The sequence below is a fragment of the Podarcis erhardii genome, assembly GCF_964252035.2.
Source record: "Podarcis erhardii genome assembly, chromosome: 3".
Classification (NCBI taxonomy): domain Eukaryota; kingdom Metazoa; phylum Chordata; class Lepidosauria; order Squamata; family Lacertidae; genus Podarcis; species Podarcis erhardii.
In genome coordinates this window covers 51,163,619-51,186,014 of record NC_138507.1, presented here as the reverse complement: position 1 = coordinate 51,186,014, position 22,396 = coordinate 51,163,619, and the positions used below count along the sequence as shown (strand labels likewise).

Below are 22,396 nucleotides of genomic sequence, written 5' to 3'. Positions count from 1 at the left end.
ACGGATCGCCGCGGCATTGCGGGAGTTGTAGTCCCCGCGGCGGCCGCTGCGCATCGCGTCGAAGCGGCCTCCTGCCATAGGAAGACTACAAGCTCCGTGGTGCTTTGCGCGCGCAGCAGGGCTCGCTCCCTCCGGGTGCGGTCGGCGGCTGGGCCGGAGCGTGTCGCGGGGGCGTCACGTCGGCTGGTCACCCGTGAAAAAGAAGGCGAGAGGTGGGGTTGGGGTGGGGCTGCTGCGCCGTGACGCCCGAGCGACCTCCCAGCCCGCCTGCTTGCCTGCCTGCCCTCGTCGGCGCTGCCCCCTCTCCCCTCCCCCGGTGCTTCCTCCGCGGTCCTTTGCCTCCCGGGTCCTCTTGCTGAGAGCGAGCGGGCGGGCGCGCGCGGGTGGGGGAAATGGCTGAGACCATCGCGGACACCAGGCGCCTGATCACGAAGCCGCAGAACCTCAACGATGCCTACGGGCCGCCGAGCAATTTCCTCGAGATCGACGTCTCCAACCCTCAGACGGTGGGGGTGGGCAGAGGCCGCTTCACCACCTACGACGTGAGGGTCAAGGTGAGGGATCCTAGCGAAGCTGGGGGGGTGGGGGTCGGCGGATGGATGGGGAATTATGGGGGCGGGCCCTGCTGGAGTCTCGGGCTTATCTTCTATGGGGAGCGAGGGTGGAGGTGCCTTGCCTGTGCAACTTCCAAGCAGTAAGGCCTCTTCACTCCTTCAAAGACGTGCCTTGCCTGGCTGGGTGGGTGGGTGTAGCTTAGAAGTGCCTGAGCCAAACTGAAGGGCTTATTTTTATCCCCCACCCTCACACCCTCTCTCTTTTCCATTTCCCCCCACCCACCCACAATGGAAGGTCAGGGGCATTTCCTCACTGGAGAGCTCACTGATTCCCTGGCACACCTTCAGAGAAGATGCTGCAGTTCCATATACATGACCAATATGTCGTTAGCACTCTGATCTGGCAAGCTGAGCTGAGGTTGACAGTGACATCCTGTGCAGTTGAGGGTGGGGGAGGCGTCTGTGTGTGTGTAGGGAGAGATATTTTAAGCTGTTCATTTTCTCAGTATCTTCTAGTGTTGATTCCTATACGAATGCCGTTAGCACCATATTCATACAGAAAAAAAGGTCTGATGCAGAGCCTGCGCATGCCAAGGTTCTTGAATGCACATGTAGATCCCAATTTGGCTTCCTTCAGATGCTTGTAATTGGAACTGTGTGTGTGTGTTTCAATGTTCCTTATCTCTGCAGTCCAGAAATGCAGTGTGCTTCAGCCTTGGTGCTGTTCCATACTGGCCCCATGTCTCTCATCACACACCAGAGTTATGCTAAGTAGTCTGTGTAGCTGGCTTCCCATACTCATTGTTTGTGTGGTCTCCATGATATGGCTGTACTTTGGTTATTCACAATACTCTTATGAGTACCTACTGATATGTGAGAACAAAGAAAACTGCTGTGAGTAGGGCCTCCAGTGATACATCCTTCAAAAACTTTAAATTGTGATGCTTCCCTACATAATGTCTAGTAACTGGTAGTAGTCACTGCATCTGAACAATTATGGTAATTCTTTTGGTCCACTTTTCATGTAACTGTATTTGTACTCTGCCTTTAACAACAAAAGGAAGCCCACAGCAGCCTTATACATTAAGGAAATACATTGTTCTCTGATTCTCACCCTCATGTGATAATAACATTCTCTGCATTCCTATAACTTAAAGGCTAACCAGGGAAGTTATTCTCTGGTGGAATACCTCGAATTCATAGTGTTAACTGTGTCTACATGATAACAAAAAGATAATCTCAAGGCTGTGCAGTTGACAGAGTTAAGATAGTGCCATCTCATTCTTTGTGGAAGGCTTTAAGGTCTTCTATAACTTCAGTACAGTGGTACCTCGGGTTACAGACGCTTCAGGTTACAGACTCCACTAACTCAGAAATAGTACCTCAGGTTAAGAACTTTGCTTCAGGATGATAACAGAAGTCGTGCAGCGGCAGCGGGAGGCCCCATTAGCTGAAGTGGTACCTCAAGTTAAGAACAGTTTCAGGTTAAGAACGGACCTCCAGAACGAATTAAGGTCTTAACCTGAGGTACCACTGTAGTGGATCAGGGCCCGCCACTTGTCTCTTGTGGGTTTTAGACAACCTGGCAGGAGAAAATAAGGATTTATCTTTGTTTTCTCTTTCCCTCTCCCACTTTTCAGGTAATGGAAGAACTGTCATGCAAGGGTTGAGGAAGTAATAATTTTACGTTACATCTCCTTGAATGTACAGTTCTTGAATTTATTAAGAATGACAGTTTGTCTAAAGGTGTTTTCCACCGTCATTTGTTTATCAGTTTGTTCTTCCTTTTATGATAAATGTTGTAAAAGTAGGTTTGATCTGAAACAAGTAAGAAATTTCTTGTTGCTTCCATTTATTCTGGACCAGGTTGTGCATTTCTAACAAAGCTGAGGGTGATAATGCAAACTAGTGCCATTGGCCAATATGTTTATGGATTGCTGAAAGTAAGTAAGGTCTAGGGTAATAGATGGCCTAATGTTATCTTAACTGGTTGTGTACATAAGTGGGACTGGAGAAAGAATGTATGCGCTTAGGTTGTGTAGGTTAGATAACTCAAAGAGAGGGAGCCATAGCACATTGCTTCACATTCCAAAGGTCCCGAATCCAATCCCTTCCATTGCCAGTTGAAAAACTCTTGATGTAGTAGGGCTGAGAAGACCTCTTCCTAAGATCTTGGGAGAGCTGCTACTGCCTGTTAGTTTAGAGGGTACTAGATCATTGACCAGTACAGTAATTAGGAATAAGGTAGCTTAATGAATTGAGGAAGAACTTTTGCTTGAGGATGTGCCAGTGTGGGAAAGTTTTACCGAATACAGTCATGTTTTCCTTTTAATCCGTTAGATTGCTTCTTTGGCACTTGGTTGTCTGTGCAGTCCTGCATGTCACTTGAACTTGTATCCTGTGCCAGCTGAAAGGCTCGATGTTTTTAACTGATCCAGTTGATGAACTATGCTTGCTGATGTAGTGTAGGCTCTTAGATAGCAAGGTATAACCCATGCCTTCAGAAAATGCTTATGTATGAACTGTGGAGGAACTAGTTGGCGGATATTGCCTACTTTGGGTACTAACTGGCATTCACACTAGTGAATTGTGCCTGGCAGTGCCAACTTCAGTGCACCTCTACAATATGCCCTTCTAGTACTACCCCCTCACAAGACTCGTTGATGTTGTGTACCAGTTGCTAGAGCTGCCTTGAAAGCTGCGGAGTGCAGTATTATCATGAAGATTTTGAAGGACCAAATTGTCAGATCAAAATATAAGACTGCACCCCCTTCAGCAGATGGTGATAGCAAAAAGAATTCCTTGCTGTTTGTTTATCAATTTATTTTCATTGCCACGCCATGACTACCGTGGGCGTAGTTCAGGGGGGCAGCAGCCCCCACATCAAGTAAAACAGTAGAAATACTTAACTAACTGCATAATCACGTTGGTTCTGCACCCCCCAACAAAAGTCCTGTCCCCCCAACCAAGTCCTGCCCCTCCTAACAAAAATCCTGGCTACGTCCATGATGACTACTAAGAACAACCTGGCCCAATAGTGGTTCCTAAAACTGCAAAGTTCTGATTCGTGAGGACCATGAAATGCTTGGAGGACTACAGTTTGCCTTGCAAATAAATTGGTTTCACCTGGACTTAGTTTCAGTGACTTCCTTGCATTTAGCCTGCTTCATTGCATTTAACCAGACTTCATTACGTTTGTATCTTGCCTTTTCTCTTCAAGGTTAAGAGTCTGTTGTGAAGAGGGTTATTCCATTTCATTTTTACAGTCCTATAATGTGGGAGAAATGTGGTATCGCCCAAGGCAAACACTATTTCAGTGTTTCTCAACCACCGCCTTGAGCCATGTTCAGGTGGGCCTTCAGTACCTCAGCCAGCCCAGTACCTCACCTGCCTATCCTGTCTTCTAGTCAGGTCATTCCCTTATGGTTAGACCAGGGTCAACACCAGCAACTCCCTGCATGCTGAGCAAAGCTGGCAGAGAGACAGAAGTTTGGGGTGCGGGGGGGGGGAGGGAGAAGAATCTCCTTCTGAGGGGAAAGGGCCCAGAGGAAGTGCTGAAGGAAATTAGAAACTGAGATAAAAGATTGTTATTATTGTTATTATTATTACTATTACAAAAACCCACCATTAAACACTGGTGAAATGTTCTTAGATGCAGCTTCAAGGAAACTGGAAGTTTTCACTTCAGTTTTAGATTACTCCAGACTGGTTAATCTTAACTATAGCTTGCTGAAACAAGTCAACTTCCTAATCCATGAGTTAAAGGTGGTTTGCTCAAACAGACCATAGGTAAGAGTAACCACAGTTTGAGTCCAGATGATATGGCAAGATGTGTTTCAAATAAAACAGAAGCGAAAGCTTCTGAACCTATGATAATTGCTGGGGGGTGGTGTGGTGAACATATTTGTGACGTTTGTCTAGGCCAGGCATGGCCAAACTTGGCCCTCTCATCTTCCCTGACCACTAGTCCTGTTAGCTAGGGATGGTGGGAGTTGTAGTCCCAAAACATCTGGAGGGCCAAGTTTGGCCATGCTGGTCTAGGCTCATCTTGGCCTTCATCAGCATGAATGTTGTGGATCACAACACCCATCATCCCTCAATGCCGGCCATTCTGACCAGAGCTGATGGGAATTAGAGTTCAATAACATCTGGAGGGCACCATGTTGAAGAAAACTGCTGTAACTATGGCTTAGCATCACATCTGAAGCAGCCAGTGATTGATGATTCCTAACAAGCTTTGGTTGATGTGCCTGCCTGCTAAATCTACTCTCCCTAGCTCCTTAGCCACCAAACTAATGGGAAATGAGATTTTTTTTTTTTTTTTGCTTTTATGCTGTTGGTGCTGTTACTATGGGAAGATCTTTAAGTGTCTCAGAATCCCAAGGCTAAAACTAATTTGTAGACCACACTTGATTTGAGAGCTTGGAAGGTATCAACAACGTGAATTTGCACGTAACTTGAGTACACTGCTTTCACAAAAGACAAGGACAGATGCATTTCTAAGACTAAACTAAAAGTTACTATTGAGCCTTTCTAATGGAAGCTCCTTTTTTCTTGGCAAGCCTCAGATTAGATACTTAAAAGCTATTATATATTGCATTTACCACTTAACCTATATTAACTTTTAATATAAAGCACGTAGATTTAATCTTTCGTGTTCACAATTTTTTAGAAATAAATTGCTGCCTTAAACACTCCACCTAAGAAAAGCTTCATTGAATTGGCTTAATGCTCTAACTAAACACACATCCTATTTGTACCCTTTTTGGCTTTCCATTATTAACAAATCCAGGCGCTGAAGAAATTGAAGGTGAGGAAGGCATAAAAGTCCACTTTAACAGCACTTTAGGATTTCTTCTTATCTGAAATGGACAAGAACTGTAACTGCAGATTAGTAGTGGGTGGGGTGAGCTTTCAGTTAGAGCGATTCTTTGCACACATCAGTGGCGTTGTTTTGTGGTACTGTGGTGAGTGCATGCTTTCTTATGGAGCTGCACTCCTAAAATAGTGGATTCAAAACACTTGCTTTCATTGGGTCTAGACCGAAGCATTGTGAGACAAAGGGTGAGATGGCACCTTCCTCCCTTTCCATTGTGTGAAGTGGGGAAGGAGAAGATTTAGAGTGGGGCACCATTCCTGGCACAACGAGAAACTATTGAATTGTCTCAGTCCTCTCTGAGACTAGAACTTTTCTTTCTCTCAAAGCCATTTAGGCTTTCCCAATATATTCTTGTCTATTCAGAAGTGCACAGGATTGCAGTCTTCCATTCAAATTTGTGAAAAGGATCGAATCCTGAAAAGGATCTGATCTGCACCACTCACATTTATTTGGTCTCCAGCATATATCCGTGTTTCTCTACTGTTGTATTTCCAGCTCTGCTTGGACTTGGAAGATTGCACTGTAGTCAGATAAAAAAAATTGGTTCTACTACATGCTCCTTTTGAGTGAGTAATATTTTGTTTGCAGTAAAAACCGTGGAGGTCAGGTATTCCCCATTGACAGTGACAAGCATGAAATATGAAATGCCACTCTAAACAACAAAGTTGCTCTCAAATCATAAAGCATACAGTTGATTAGTTAAAAACTAGAGTAGGAATTGAGTCACTTGTCTACTTTCACTTCTTCCATCAAGCAAAGGTACCCTAGATTGATGCAACAGAAATATCATTGTAATAGAATATTGCTTCAAGTGGTTTATACCACAAAGATTAAACAGCACTAAGAGTCAGATATTTTAACAGTGTAGCAGCAGATGGTTCATTCTGTCATCACAAGCCTGGCTGGATTGATTTAGATCAAGGAGAGTTAAATGGCAAGAAAAAAGGTGCCAAAATACACCATTGATTTAAATCAGAGTTTTCCACTTACTTAGATATTTCCTATGAAAAAGTGCATGCAAACTGGTTACTATAATCTTAAACGTTGATTTTAAACTTTAGAGCCTTTATATAACCTTGAAGACTGCACTGTTTTTCCTATTATTTAGAAAATGATGAATAATTGCTTTTTTCCAAATAACTCATAATCCTGGCACACTGCATTAGAATTGCTTGCATCATGAATACACAAGAATTAAGCCAATTATCAAGCAAGTTTTAAGGTCACTTAGCTGCTTTAGTGGGTGAAGCTTGTGACTTGCCAGTCCACCAGTATCAATGTCATGTACTTGTATGATGACTGACAAAGTTAGTTTTTTCACAATTCATTCCCTTTAAAGAAAAGTAGTTGTTCATAAGAGGATAATAGAGTTTTAAAGAGTTTTAAGTTCAGGTTAGTTTTAAAATATTGTAGCTTAAACACTAACAATCAAATCAAATAGTTTTATTTTTGTCAGCATCTTTTGTAGAAGTTCCATTCTGATCAAAAATTACAAAGGAGAAAAGTACGGTATATGTCTGAATTGGGATTAGAAGAAATATACCTTGGTGCTGCTGATGTGTTAATGCCTTGGCATGTCATAGAACTACACAATCTTTCTTAGAGTTGCAAGGTGGGATAAAATGTTCATCTCTGAATCGAACAAAAGTGTCTGATTCCACTGATATTAGATATGCTGTCCTAGAACCAGGTATTTTCCTTTCAGGTTACTCTTCCAGTTACTGTGTTCTTCCAAACTGGGTGATATGGGTGCATGTTTCTTTCTCTCAATTGTCCTGAGTCAAATGATCTCTTTAAGAACAGAGTATCAGGTTAATTAAATTGTCATTGGAATGATGCTCTTGCAAATTCTGCTGATTTGAGGGGCCAAGCTGAACAGTTCTATACCCTCTATATTTCCTTCTGCTTTTTCTTTCCTTCCTTTTCTGCTGTTCAGCAACTTTGAAGAGCCAAGTGAAAGTCTTTCTGGAGAGATGCGGGTGGCAACAATATTAAGCAACACTTACTTGAGCATGTGCTTGCTCTGTCTGAAGTATACTTAGTCATGGGATAGAAGTCCCTGGTGTATTATTTTTATTTCAGTTTGTATGCTCTTTTTCCATTTTAACTAGGCCCAGTGTGGCTCACAACACAAATGCAATCAATACATCATGACACTCAAATATTAAATAATTTCAAAAAGTAATATATTGAATAATTCACTTTGGTGACAGAAAAATAATGTAAAGCTATACTTATGTAAATACTAAGGAGGGAATTTGATGTTTTGCTAAGATTATCCTTCTGTCGGGCAAGTTGAGCTTGTCAGACAGAATGATCCCTCCCCTCTGCACTGCTCTTTGGAGTCGCTTAACTCCACAGCCAGTCGCAGGGTGGGGTGGGGTGGGGTGGGGAGTTTGTAAGGAGAGGGGAAAGCCCCATTGTGCAAGCAGAAGTCCTTGCACAGCTGACATGACTCATTAGTTGAATCCCACCCTAAGTATTTTCAGTGTTTATACTAAAATTCTCTGGCCTTTTAAGAAGAGACTTCCTGAAAACACTTTAGACCTGTTCTTCAACTGATTATACACTTTTATTTCAATTAATCAGCTGGTAAATTAACTGAAGCAACTTCATAATGATTTTCTAGATATCAAGAAAAATTGTGACTTTTCATGGTTGAGGCCAGACCATTTAGTGTTGCCAGAAATTATTTCTAATCAATTAATGTAAAAAGACCTTGGTTTTCTCGGAGATAAAGAAAGTACGATTCCATACAGCTGCTAAGTACACGGAACCTTATGACTCTCCTATTTGGCAGTGGGGAACTTCTGGTCCACGGGCCACACCCACCTGCCCCACACCTCATGTTAGGTGGCTGAGGCAAAAGGGGGTTTGCAGGCACCACTGATAAGTTATTTGGCAGCCCCTGCAAAGACTTTTGCAAGGTGCTTTGAAGCCCTGACTACCAGCAAATAGTCACCAATTTCTACAGAATCAGTTAATGATTTTTGCTTGGGACCTCCATTCCCGAATCTGTTCTCTAACATGGGCCAATAATTCAATGTGAATAAAAGTTTGAAAACGTGGATCTGTTCTAGACAAATGCTTAAATGACCATTAGGCTATGAAGTCTCCTCGACCTGTGTTAGAGGATAATATAACTGGTGGCTTGTTGGGTGGGCTGACAGCTGCTCCTACATGGGTAAGGCCACTTAGCTGATTAAAAATATTCCGTTGGAGATCAGTGGTCCAGAGTCCATCAGCAGTATGCCACACATCACACACCTTCCTTTTCTCAGAAGGATTGTGAGCTTTCTTGCAAGCAGGTCTGAATGTCACCCCTGCTGTTAAAAACAGTACAAAGCAGATGTGTTATTGCAGAGTTGTTGTGATATGATGTGAGGTGAAGGAAGTCTGCCCAGAGAAGCAGTTCAGCCCATGTGTTGACAGCATCAAGTGGAACTGTCCCTGGAGGCTGGAGTCCTCTTCAGAATTGAGCAACTGTAGTGATGGATCTAGCAAAACAGAAGTGCAATGGGACCACCCCCTTCTTGATGACTCAGCTGTTTGGCAAGCGTGTGCTTGTTGTGAGTCTCGGAAGCTCCTTTTTCCTGTCATTGGTTAGTATACCTTGAGTGGTCTTACGTCTCTGGTGGTTTTCTCTCTTCCTCCTCCTCCTTCCCCCAGAGTATTGTAGGTGGCTATCCTTTGGCCATGGCTGGAGCTAGCATGCTCAATAGCTGACTACTGATGCAAATTGGAGGGCTTATATTGGGAAGGGGATTTCTTAGGAGTAGCTTTGCAGCTTTTAAGTGCTTCTACATCAGCGGTGGGTTGGTTGAGCTACGGTGCCTGGAGCTGAGGGGTGACGTTTCAACATCTGCAGGGCCACTAAAGCTTTTGAGAATTTCTGCATATGCAGGTATCATTACATGTGTCTAGCACAGTGTTTCCCAACCTTGGGCCTCCAGCTGTTTTTGAACTACAATTCCCATCATCCCTGACCACTGGTCTTGCTAGCTAGGGATGATGGGAGTTGTAGGCCAAAAACATCTGGAGGCCCAAGGTTGGGAAACGCTGGTCTAGCAGGTCACAGACAGTTTTGCAGACAAAAAAGTTTGCATCTGTTCTGACACTGAAGTCAATACAGAAGGGGTGTTAATATTCTCTTCTGATTGGTTTTTATTGGATAAGTGTCAATTACTGACACTCAAGGTTGTGGACAAGATGCTTGCTCTGATTCTCTTGCAACTTTCATGCAGCTTACCCCAGGAGAGACGTCGGGGGAGGACTGTAATAATTTTTATTTCCCAGATTGCTTAGCCATGTTTGGTACCATTGATCCTGGTAGCCCCCTGATCCAACTGGCGTTCTGAGTAGGGAACATTGCTTTGCAGTAGTTCTGCTCATACTTCACCCGCAGATCCCTGGGAGCCTTCATGCAACATTCTGTAAAAGTTCCATTCAGTTTCTCATTACTTAACTTTCATATTACACTTCTGGTGAAGGATTTCTGAAATGTGTATTTTCAGTGGATTATCATTGGTATCTTAATGATGCCCAGCTGTTACTCCTTTCCATCTTAATCAAGTATGATGGTAGTCCTTGAATGACCGACCACCTGAGGCCTATGATGGGTTGGATGGAGGGGAAATAAGCAGAAACAATCCATGTATGAAGGAGTTTCTTTTGATGGACAAAAGTGGTTAAACTGTCTGTTTGAGAAGAGATTTCACTCCTAAACTGTTGACCTGCATTTTAAAGGGAATGCAGTTTGTGCCTCCTGGATTCTCAGAGGCTATTGCTTGAGAATTTTATTTGCTGCTTCTGTTGTGCCAGCTGCCATGGTGACCTTTTTACTAGAGCAGTAATTTCCAAACTTTTCCCCAAGGACCACTTGAAAAATTGCAGAGGGTCCTGGAGGACCGCTTAATGCTTTTTCGGCCTATTGTAGCAACCGTACTGTACTGTGCTAGATGCTGCATGGTTTTTCATTGTATTTTTACAGATGCACCACAGACAACTTGAATGAAACTCACAGACCACTGATGGTCTACAGACCACAGTTTGGGAACCCCTGGATGCAGTAAGGAAATTTCAGTGATATAGAATGAAGTAGCCCAGTAGGTTGTTAGTTTCCGGGAGTATACAAAATTTAATATTTGCAAGAATTCAACTAGCTATCTATTAGAGCAGATAGCTTCTCAAAAGCTTTAAAGAACCTATGTTAGATACACCTTCAGATATCTTCATCTGATTGCTGACTTCCAGTAAGAAATCTCTTTGCAGATGCAACCTACATAAGAGGCTGGATTGCCCTGACAGCTGGCAGAACATTCTGTTGGTGCCCCACACTTCATCGAGTTGATCTGTCCCTAGTTATCTACTAGGATTTGAGAGTCAGGCCACTTACACTGTGAGTGCTTAAGACTTTTAGCCTCCTAAACATGCCGCTGCTGTTTGATTTCTGGTATTGTTCCTGCTGCAGATTTCTCCCATAGCCTGAATTTTGAAATACGGTATTAGCTGCCATTTACCATTGTTTATCTGTTCTTTGCCTTATGGTGACATTGTGGTGATGGTTGCCATTGTTGGATTTTAAATTGCTTTGATGTACTCCACTCTGGGATCACTTAAGATGATGGGCAGGTAAGAAATAATTCGAATTAAGAAACGTGGGAGAGGGTAGACACAGGGAGGAGAGAAATCTCTTTTTGGTAGACAATTGCAAAGGCATAATTTCAACCTTCCTGTACTTGATGAAACCTTTGAAGCTCTGCTTACACTTGTTTCTTGTAATTTTGCACCGTTCTGAACAATCGTGACCTTGACCAACGTGATACTGAATGTCTGTCACATTAGGCCCTTGGTTATAGCAGGCTTTTAGCCTGCAAGGCTACTATACTCTCCAAAAATATGTTGTAGTCCTTGTTAACAATATGTGTGGCCCTCTGGGATTCTGATATGTACAGTGTTCTAAACTGTGGTTAATGTCAAGTATTTAAAATCCCCCTGTGTGAGCCTTATTTCTCTTTTAATGACTAAGGCTTATTATCATTGTGGCAAATCTCCAAATAACTGCCCAATCCGAAATATTGGCTTGATAGGCGACATGAACACCCTCCAAAGGCTGCCTCCACATAAATAAAACATGTACAAATTTGTTGAATAGCTGACAGAATCGGTACCCAGTGGTAAAAGTTTACGGAAGCTCTGCAAGTTGCCCTGTAGTACAGATGTTATGGATTTGCCCTGAAGTACTGCTGTGGGCAGTTTGAACTTCTTTTTTATAATGCCTCTAGCAGCCTTTTTCAACCTTGGGTCCCCAGATGTTGTTGAACTACAACTCCCATCACCCCTAGCTAGCAAGGCCAGAGCTCAGGGATGATGGGAGTTGTAGTCCAACAACATCTGGGAACCCACAGGTTGAGAAACCTGCTTAGAGGTTAAGACTGGCAGCACTAATTCCGAGAATTCTACCAATTCTCTTACAAATGTCTCTTCTATCCCCGTAATCATGGGTTTGGCAACACACATTTGGCAAAGTGATTCAAGGTTATTTTTCTATCATAAGTATCTGGTAGTGTTGCTGATCAGTCAGTGGAAATATCACACAATCGTGATGAATACCCTTTCGCTTCTAATAATTCAGAATGGCATCTTGTATCAAAGCCCAATCTATGAGTACTTGATCTTTCTAGTGCTGTGTTTGTATAGGCTGCAATCAGTTAGCACTTATTCTAGTTATGTTTTAGAAAAAGGGCCTTTTTTAGAACCTCCCTTCGGTTTCATATCTCAGAACCTATTAAAGGACTTCTTGTTGCTGTACATCATTTTGACTTTCCCACTTGCATTCATCTTATGGCATATCATGCAAGATGGAAAAAACTCAGGTTTGGGAGGAACTGATTAATATACCTTCCATTTTTAAAATGGAACTACCATTGATGGTGTGTTAAGGGTTGTTGACTCATGAAGAGAGTAGCATAAGAGAACTCTCGACTCATCTAGATAATTTCACTCCGTCCTCCAGTGCTTGCCATGCACTTAAAAGGAAGGTCAGTTTTGAATCTGGTTTTATATATTGTAACATCTTTGCATAGTATTTGAAAAAGGAATCTTGCCACTTAAACATGTTGGGAACTGATGATGCTGGTCAGTGGTGGTGGTATTTTTCCATCATGCATAACTGATACAAGTAAAGGTGTATAAATGAAGATCAAGGTGGGGGGCGGACTGGCTTTTTCAGATGGAAATTCTCCTTGGGGGGAGCGTATGTGATGGCCCACATAAAAGCACATTTTAAAATTTATTTGTTGAAAGATATCGCCCCACCTGTTAGTCAAGATGGATGAGTGGCTTACAAAAATGTTTTGGCTTCCTCTTAAATTTAAACCTTTTTAACAACAATCCCATCTCTTTAGCAGACTTAAGAAAGGTTCACCAGGTATCCAAATAATGTTAACCAGAGAGAATCTACCAGCAGGAGGCAGTAGAAGAGCATTGTAACTTCTCCTAAACTCCTTCATAATGTGTAGGTGGCACATGCAAGAGAGTCTCAGATATGCTTGTTTTACATCATACACTTCTGCCTGATAGCTAACTATAGAAAGTTTACTGGAGCACCTGGTTGCTTTTAGAAGCACCCACACCTCCCTGTTGGCAACTGAGTTGTAGGAAGGCTAGCTACTATGAAGGTGGCATCAAAATTGGTGTAAGTTACACGATGGCTTTGTCCAGAGACTCTTCAGGGAGTCTTTTCTTGCAGGTGTGTTATAGATTTACAGTGGTACCTCGGGTTACATACGCTTCAGGTTACAGACTCCGCTAACCCAGAAATAGTACCTTGGGTTAAGAACTTTGCTTCAGGATGAGAACAGAAATCGTGCTCCGGCGGCGTGGCGGCAGCAGGAGGCCCCATTAGCTAAAGTGGTGCTTCAAGTTAAGAACAGTTTCAGGTTAAGAACGGACTTCCGAAACGAATTAAGTACTTAACCCGAGATACCACTGTATGGGTTTACCTTGAGGCTGTTTAGGACATGGAACCTTCTAGTCTGTTTTTCAGTGTGCAAATGCAAATCTCCTGCAAAGATTGTTGGTAAAAATGTGAGGAAGGTTGGTGTTTAATCTCAGTGTTTCAGAAAGCAGCTGATGAGGTGGTTACAAATGAATTTGCCACTGATGTGAATCCTGAACCAGATACTTAACACAGGGCTACAACGCTGCCTTGACTCTTAAGTGCCAGTATGTCTTTTCTGAATAATATTTATTCAAGTTTTAAAAGATTACAAAAAGGAACACAATATACAAAAACAAAACATATCCAAAAGAAAAGTAAAAATAAAAAATAAAAAAGCAAGAACAGCAAAAAAGAAAAAAAAGATACAATCAAAAAGACAAAAAACAAGTTAAACCTTAATAGAACTCCCTTTCTTAACTTATCTCCTTGACCTCCTCACACCTCCCCTCTTTGTATTCTAATTCAAATAGATATTTCAGCAAATCCTTCATCTTTGTTTTTATCCTTATAACTTATCTTAATATACTGTAATTTTCCATTCTCTCATTCGCCAATTAGCCATCCACTTTACTTTATTTAATCTTATTTCTCCTTAGAACTTATATATCTGAACTTATTCTCTTAAGACGTTTCCCCTAGGGCCACAAAAAATTCCATTCCACGATTTTCCTATCTCTCGTAAAAAAAAAAAGATTTTTTTTTTTAAAAATATCACAATATATACACTTTAAATTCCCAATTTTTCTTTCACCATCTCCCCTCCCCAGTCTCGGCCCCTGCCAACTGTTCTCCAAAAGTCCATCAACCCGGAGATCTTATGTCCGAGGCTCTTAACTCTCTTTCATGTCCCCTCTGCCAATCTTTTTGATAGTCTTTGGTGTTAAAGAACAGGTCTCGGGGGAGCTCCAACCCAACGGTAGTCATATTCCTTCTTAGCGAGTCTGCCAGACTTCCATAGTTAAAGGTAGGGCCCATAGAATATTCCAAATCTTGTTTCACACTCCTTCCAAATCCAAGGGCCCCAGAGGCTCCAATCTCCACCTGGCTCAGATTCAAATCCCAAAAGTTATTTGATCCCCACATAGGGTGATCTCTCCAACTTTCATTTTCCAAACCAAGCCAGGCTCTCATCTCCAAAAACTGGCTTCACCTAGTTGCAGACGTATAAGGCCTCCAGTTATAATCCACCATTTGCCTCTGTAGGGTTGCGACTCCCCCTTGCATCACTTTAACAACAGCAACTTTCTCCTTCTCTGGTTCTTCAATTTGTTCAGTTAAAAGAGATTCCTGTGCCGGATTCTTGTCTACTTCTTTGCTGAAGCCCACTTTTGCTCCCAAAATTTCAACATTGGTAGCCATGACGTTTATCTGTTCTTGCAGCTTTCCCAGCAGATAAAATGTCCTATTCAATTCAGACGCGACTTCCTTCTCAGCCACCATCCTTGAAATGTCCAAGGTCAAAGCTAGTTTCTCAAAGGCTTTATCTTTAGAACCAATTTCCCAGCTGCATCCTTGCAACACTATCCCCAAACTCCCTCTAGAGGGACACAGTTTCCATTTACACTCCTTCTAGCACAGTCCCAAAAGTCCCAAACGTAAAATTGTAACAATTCCAAATGCCTTCCTTCTTTTTAAACACAGAAACTAACAGTAGCAACAAAGTCCTTCTTTTGTATCTTGACAGCTAGCTGTCAAATTTATCTATTCACCATCCACGGGCTCTCGCAGACCGCTCCCGGGTTTAGGGAAGTGGCGCTTCAATTCCCAAATTTTGACCTTCTCCTGCAGGCTTCCCTGCTTCCAAAAGAGTATTGATAGTAGTTTCAGTCAGTGGAGTTTTAATCCTTTAATCCTTTAGGTAAGACTCCCCACGACCTTAGTTAACCAATTCTTTGCTTCAGTTTATTTACAGAAAGGGGAGGTGGACTTCCTGTTTAGACCTTCCCCGATCGGTGCCAATTTAAAAATACTTTAAAAGCCCAATTTCCGTTCTACTCACGGGTTGTTGTTTTAAAATCCAATTGTCCACAAGAAAAAGTCAGCGCTCTACGCGGCTTCACTCCGTAGAAAATAGCGGTCGATTCAAAACACCGCGCCGCTCACCCTACGTCACTTCGGAACCCCAAAAAAGGAGTTTCCCTGCGGGTAGGGGGGGCGCTTCTGGTGTCAGCTGAATCCCACGTTCCCAGGCTTCCTCCGCCTGGGATTTTTGAAGGGTCTCCACCTTTGCCGCCGCGGCACGACCCGAATTCCACAGAGCGGGTTCCTCTCAGTCAGAGGAACAATGCTGATGGCACTAACCCGGAAGTCCCTTAAGTGCCAGTATGTCAAGTGAGCCAGTGTAGCGGTTAGTTCTGGGCTAGAGCTAGAGACACCCAGGATCTAATCCCTACTCAGCCATGGAGCTGGTTATGAAGGTAAAGCAGGGTATCACGGGGAACCTATGGCTCTTTAGGAAATTACAATTTCCAATTCCCACCAGCCCCAGCAAGCATCACCAGTGGCAAAGGAGGATGGAAATTGTGGTTAAACAGCACCTGAAAGGCCACAGGTTCCTCATCCCTTAATTCTAAATCATCTTGAGCTCTCTGGAAGAAGGGTGGGATATAAACATTGTAACTAAATGTCAATATAAATAGGTGTTTGTTTAATAAAACCCCCCCTGAGTTGCAACAAAATAGGTTTGGGAGGTCAGCGCCTAAACTGCACCATTGATCCTACATTATAGTGTTGTAAAAGCATACAATTCATCAGACTGGGATGTGTTCCCTTTCATTACTTGAGATGGATCCAAGTGTAATCCAGCCTTGCTGACACATATAAAGTTACACCTTCTCTGTCCTTGAGGCTCTGATGTAGTTTTAGCAGTTGGTCTGCTGGAATGAATTACTGCTACCTCAGAGCAAATTATCGACTTCAAGGTTGGAGCAGTGCAGCCCTTATCATTTATGCATATCTCATTGGAATAGATCAGTAGTCTTCAGACCTGGGACCAGCCTTTAACCCAAACATGTATTGAAGCCATTTCTTAATTCTCACCACCGCCACCAGATTTGTATGAAGTTAGCACTGCTGTTGCAACCATGTAGAAGGTCTCAACCCACCAGTTGAATATCAGTGATGTAGAATATCTCATTTGCCGTCTTGAAGATATCCTGCAAGAATCATGAATAGCTTTTTTAGCTGCTCAGTTCTATATTTCAAGTCATTTCTCCCTCTCACATACTCAATACAGTGGTACCTCGGGTTATAGATGCTTCAGGTTACAGACTCCGCTAACCCAGAAATAGTACCTCGGGTTAAGAACTTTGTTTTAGGATGAGAACAGAAATTGTGCTTTGGCGGCGCGGCAGCAGCAGGAGGCCCCATTAGCTAAAGTGGTGCTTCAGGTTAAGAACAGTTTCAGGTTAAGAACGGACCTCCAGAACGAATTAAGTTCTTAACCCGAGGTACCACTGCACTCGGTTTTAAGGTAATTGCAAAAAAAAAAGCATAGAAAAAAGCAGAGTGGTTAGGATGAATCCGGGATAAATTCACTGCTGCAGACTACTTACTAGAAGCATGTAACTGAAGTGTTAACCAGTGTGGCAGAAAGTCTCACGCTCCTTTGCAGTTCTCTAAGCAGCTGTCTTGAGGTAGCTTATATCTTAACAGGAAACGATTTGGCAAGAGTGAAACAGCTAAATGTGTTGGGAGTCTAAATCATGATTGTGTCAGAAGTTCAAAGGAGGAAAAATGGAGGGGTACCTATATTGGGCCAGCTCATTTTACCTAACACTGTACTTCTAAGCCTTATATATTGCTTGGAGATTAACTTTTATAGGCTCCTGTACCAAGAAATAAGAATTTCCGAGGCACTCCTTTCACTGCTTTATCTTAACTTACTGAATAAAAGAGCAGTTAACAAGAAGGATTAAGTAACTTGAGCAAATGGAATGCTAAAGGTGAAAATCTCACCTGCAGAAAACACTAAAACTCTACAGGCCTTACACACTTACAATGACTTAATTTGGAACTCTGCTAAGAAGCCAAAAGGTGAAATCAGAGAGCAATAATCCACTGTTTTTATTCTGGGAATCTTTACTCCTGAGCTCTGGGGAAACTGTATAGTGGTGTTCCCTGCCTGGGACAAAAATGCCTTTACAAAAGCCAGCGTCTTTCAATGCAAGCATGACTTTTTAGCATAAAGGAACTCGTTAAGAGAAAAAATATACCTTAAGACATAATACAATGAACAGTGTTGTGCTTACCTGGGAAAATGCAAGTGCCTTCCTAATTCTGCTTGGGTTGGGTTTCACACCATGTACATACAGATGTTGCTGTACATGATGGAGCATAGTGGGAGGATTTCAGCGTCACACTAAGGTGATCATTTAGTCAGGGCAAGCATTTTGGATTGCCGTACTGAGCAATCTCCCTTCTCTCCCCCCCCCCACTCTTCTAATGGTTTTCCTGACCTCCTGAGCCAGTTTTGGGGTGGGGGTGGGGGGAAGAAAAGGTTTAATACCAAGAGCTCATGGGTTGTATTCAACATAGTGCTAAGGCAGGCATTCTCCTTGCATAATGGGATGTTCTCTCCTCTCATCTTCCCCCTGCATCCTCCCAAATCTGTTCTGGGTTCCCCCACCCCACCCCTCCACAGCAGATTTGGGGATGGTGCAGGGGGCAGGAAGAGGAAGTCCTGTTGACTAGTGGTCATCCTTGCAAACGTGTGCAACTATGCCATGCCTCATACAACAGGGACTCTTAATGAATTTCAGTGGTTGCTAATCTACCACTGAACCAGATTCAAGGTTGCATTGTGGACATGTTTGGACTAGTTCTGTTTAGATTTCTTTTTAATTTTTAGGGTACAACTTTTGTTAAATAATGCCCAAATGGCTTGGGGCCCAGTTTACTTCAGGATCACCTCTCTTCTAACATCTAGCCCATGAAATGAGATCTGCTGGGGCGGAGAGCCCAGCCTAAAGGGAAAATGAGGGATCAGTTGTCCACCTGAAGGTTTTCTTAACAATATCTCCCTGGCTGGAGAGTAGGCTGGTGCCAACATCATACACGTTTTGGTGCTGCCTAAAGACCTGTTTTCTCAGGCTGGCTTTTAAAAAGAGTAACACATGCCTGTGTACTGCGGAGCTTTTGCTATTGTGTTATGTATGCATTTGTTGTAACTTGTCCTAGGGCTTTCCAACCAAGTACAGGATGTAAGTTTTAAATAATAATAATAATAAAGTGTAGGAAAAGGCAGATTGACAGTGTTGCTCTGTACATCAAAGAGGACATCAGTCTAGAATCCAATAAGCTATAAATTCTGGATTCGGGCCCAGTTTGGAGCAAGCTTCCTTAGTCATGCTGGATGACCTAACCAAGAAGTGGACAGAGGGAATGATGGGTGCTTCAAGAGTGAAGTCTACAGGCTCCCTGAAATGAAATGAAACTTTGTGCAGAAAAGTGTTCAGAAAATGTTCTAGAGTGAGGCTGTGATTAGTTGTTAGTATGAACTTTTTTAGGATAGGCAGTGCTGCAATGCCAGCATCAGCCTGGAGATAAGTACTTATCATCCAGAAGGGGTAGGACAGATCCTTACCTTTTGTGGGCAACAGTTGGAGCTAAAATAGTAAAATCTCTATACTTAGCCCTCACAGTGATGTTAAGTTTGGCACTTGGGCTTGTAGTGTATGAGCAATACATCCTGAACGCAGTGTTAGGAAGGTAGACATTCTCAGCATTATCAAGCCTGTGTACTCTATTGTTGATGAACAGTGATGGAACATTTCCCCCCCCCTTCCTTTTCTTTAGACAAACCTTCCTATTTTCAAATTGAAGGAGTCTTGTGTCAGGCGAAGATACAGTGACTTTGAATGGCTTCGAAGTGAACTAGAAAGAGAGAGTAAGGTAAGGCAAAACATTTTCTTGGATACAAACGTGTTGTGGCACTGAAAAAGGTTGCCCTGGGCTGTTAAGTAATGTGGTGTCAGTGGTGGTGGTCAGGATTGCCAACTCAGTTCTGGAATTTACTGTGACCCGAGCACAGGCCATTCTGAATCCATGCAGCTGTGTTTAAGCTTGGCACTTCTGTGCATCCCATATTAAATAAGCCATCCATCTCGAGTGCCATGTCTAAGGAAAGGGTACAGCCCATGTCCTCCTAAACAAATTTTCTAGGCACTGTATTAAAAGCTAGATGCTCTCTACATAAAATAAGCAGTCTGTTTTTCCGTGTGTTAGTAATTTAGATCACAACTGTCTTTCAGGTTGTAGTGCCTCCCTTGCCTGGAAAAGCTTTTTTCCGCCAATTGCCTTTTAGAGGAGACGATGGGATATTTGATGACTCTTTTATAGAGGAAAGGAAGCAAGGGCTTGAACAATTCATAAACAAGTAAGTGCACTATTCTATTTCTTGAGTTGTGTAGAAATGTCAGTTGTGTAAAGGCAGCCACATTATACATGCTTGCATCTGTCACTGGCTCCGGTGGGTTTAGCAGTGCAGTTGCTCTCATACCACGCAAAGCTCAGTTCACCTTTTTAAACGCTCCTGAACTACTTTCAGGGTTGAACTAGCGTCTAAGCGCTATCAGCATCCAAGCTGAACAGTGTACAAATGCTTTAACATTTGCTGCAATGATTGAAGTATTTGTCGTGACCTGGGTTTTGTTTCAGTTTTGCTTAATTTATGCAAATTGCTAAAATTACAGCATGTAAAGATAGAATCATACAAATAAGGCTGGGGGGAGGTGGGGAGGGGCTGCGATTCATCAGCTGGAACAGTTAGGTTACAATCTGACTACGCAGCCTGAGAAGCTGATGCTCGTAATGTGGCAAAATGGTTTTTACACCTAGCCTTGGCTAGGGTGGCCGTCTCTTCAGATTTGCTTACTGGAACAGTTAAGCCTTGGCTTCTGTATTAGGTCAGAGGGGACAGTGACTGGAGTTGCATGGTAGTTTTGCCTCCTTGGCAGTTGCCTATAGGCTTTCCAATCCTGAAATTGGAGGGGGATATAGCAGGTAGTTGGGAATGCATTTTTCACTTGCTTCTCCCTCCTGCTTTCTGAAACTTGCTTATTTTAAGGCATCTGGATATGAACTATTTTATTTTGCTGGAAGAAGACTGGGCCTACTACTGCCCAGTTCTCCTTTAATTTATTAGAGGGAGGATGACCAGGATTGGTTCCATAGTTCCCCATCCCATTTAGCTTCTTGGAACCAATACTGGTCATTCTCCCTCTAAAAAATCAAAGGAGAAGATGAACGTTATCAAACCAAAAACATAGTTCTGAAAGTCCAGATCATTTGATCATTTGGTAATAACTTATTTGGACATGATGGTCACCTTTAATTGTGCATGGACTTTATTTGCATATAAAATAGGAATATGAGAATGCTTCTCATTGTCATTTTAGTACTTGTCCCAATAGCTTCATAATTGCAGTTCAATGGCATGAAATTTGTGCTTGTGACATTGGATTAGACAGTGGCTGCAGTCACACGGCTGCTGATTCTGTTTTCCTGACGTTGCTCTAACTGTTAATTTCCACATTATATTTGAGCTTTCACAGAACGTCAAAGCCACTTCCAGAAATACAGTGAAATATAGCTGAGGTTTTCATGTTATTTGCAAACAGATTGCTTCCGGGGGGGGGGGGGGGACTTGTTTGCAAATGACACAGGAATTGACACTAAACTTGACATACCTTTTTGGATGTGGCTTTTATCTTGTGGAAAGCTCCAATATAACATGGAAATTAGAAGGAGAATGTTGGGAAAATGGAATAAACTGCTGTGGGAATTCGACCTGTCTCTAGCAAAGGGAATTTGGGAAGCAGGACTTGGGAAGGGTTGTCTGACTTGACAGCGCAGAGTCTGAAAGCAATTGACAGTGCTAGGCAAGATGGGCCAGTGATCTTTTCTAGCTGGCTTCTATCATCCATGAGCTCTCAACATCTCAGATGGCATCCAGTGGCTGCAGGAGGGGAGTGGCAGCTTTTGTAAGCAATCTTTCCCTCTCCGAAGACAGGTGGACCTACTGAATACTGCAGGCTGAGTTGCACGCGGCTGAGTGGGAGGTGGAGGAGATGTGAAAGAAAAAGATTAGTTGCACAGTTGAATACAGCCCCAGATTTTGGGATACCTTCTAAGACTGTCTTTAACTTGGCAGCTGTTTCTTGGGAAAGTAGGTTTGCTGCTGAGTCTTTGCATATAGGATGAGCTCAAAATTTCAAATGGCTAATAATGTCATTTGCTCTATTCTCCTTGAGGGTGGGGGAGGGTACGTTAGAGTCCTGCCACAGACCCCCCCCCTTAACCTTTGTCAGGAATGATGCCTTGTTTGCAGTATGATCTCTCTGAAAGCAGTCATGCTGATAGGATGCTAATTCTGGTAACTGGTGGGTGGGTGGTAGCCCATTAGCCATTGGTGGAGTTGTTTAAATGCCACTTAAGATAGGGGAGAGTTTGGTTTTTGTTGTTGTTTTGGGTATTTAAAAGCAAGTCTAAATCGGAAATCTTCCTGAAAGTTCGGGGTGGGAGAGTGGTTTTTAAAACTGGAAGTCTAATTTTTTTTATTCTCAAATTCTAGAGTTGCAGGCCACCCCTTGGCGCAGAACGAACGCTGTCTTCATATGTTCTTGCAGGATGAAGTAATAGACAAAACCTACACGCCCTCCAAAATAAGACATGCTTGAATGCTGCACAACACTTTAACTGGCATAAATGTTAGTGGTGACATACTTCGTCTAAGATATGTAGTTTAAGGTTTTTAGCATGCTGCAAACAAACTGGCACCAGAAGCCTTCGATATACTAACAGCACTGCGTGTTCTTTGCATTGATCTTTATGGCATTAAAGAACTCTAGGTAAACCTGCTGTCAGACTGTTGATTAAATGGCTTTTAAAAATCTCAGTATTTTGAAACTCTTCCCTTCTTCCTTTTGCAATGACCCTTGTGGTGGTTACTGACTCAGCCTT

The 22,396-nt window shown here is 42.7% G+C and overlaps 1 protein-coding gene across 1 annotated transcript; it reads left to right on the top strand.

The window, feature by feature from the left end:
* Positions 1–163: 163 nt before the first annotated feature.
* Positions 164–22,289, top strand: SNX3 (sorting nexin 3). The gene is made up of 4 exons (XM_081857515.1): positions 164–554; positions 19,232–19,327; positions 19,687–19,811; positions 22,008–22,289. Exons 1-4 carry the CDS (start codon positions 393–395, stop codon positions 22,111–22,113), a joined length of 489 nt encoding a protein of 162 aa, XP_081713641.1. The 5' UTR covers positions 164–392; the 3' UTR covers positions 22,114–22,289.
* The last annotated feature ends 107 nt before the right edge of the window (positions 22,290–22,396 follow it).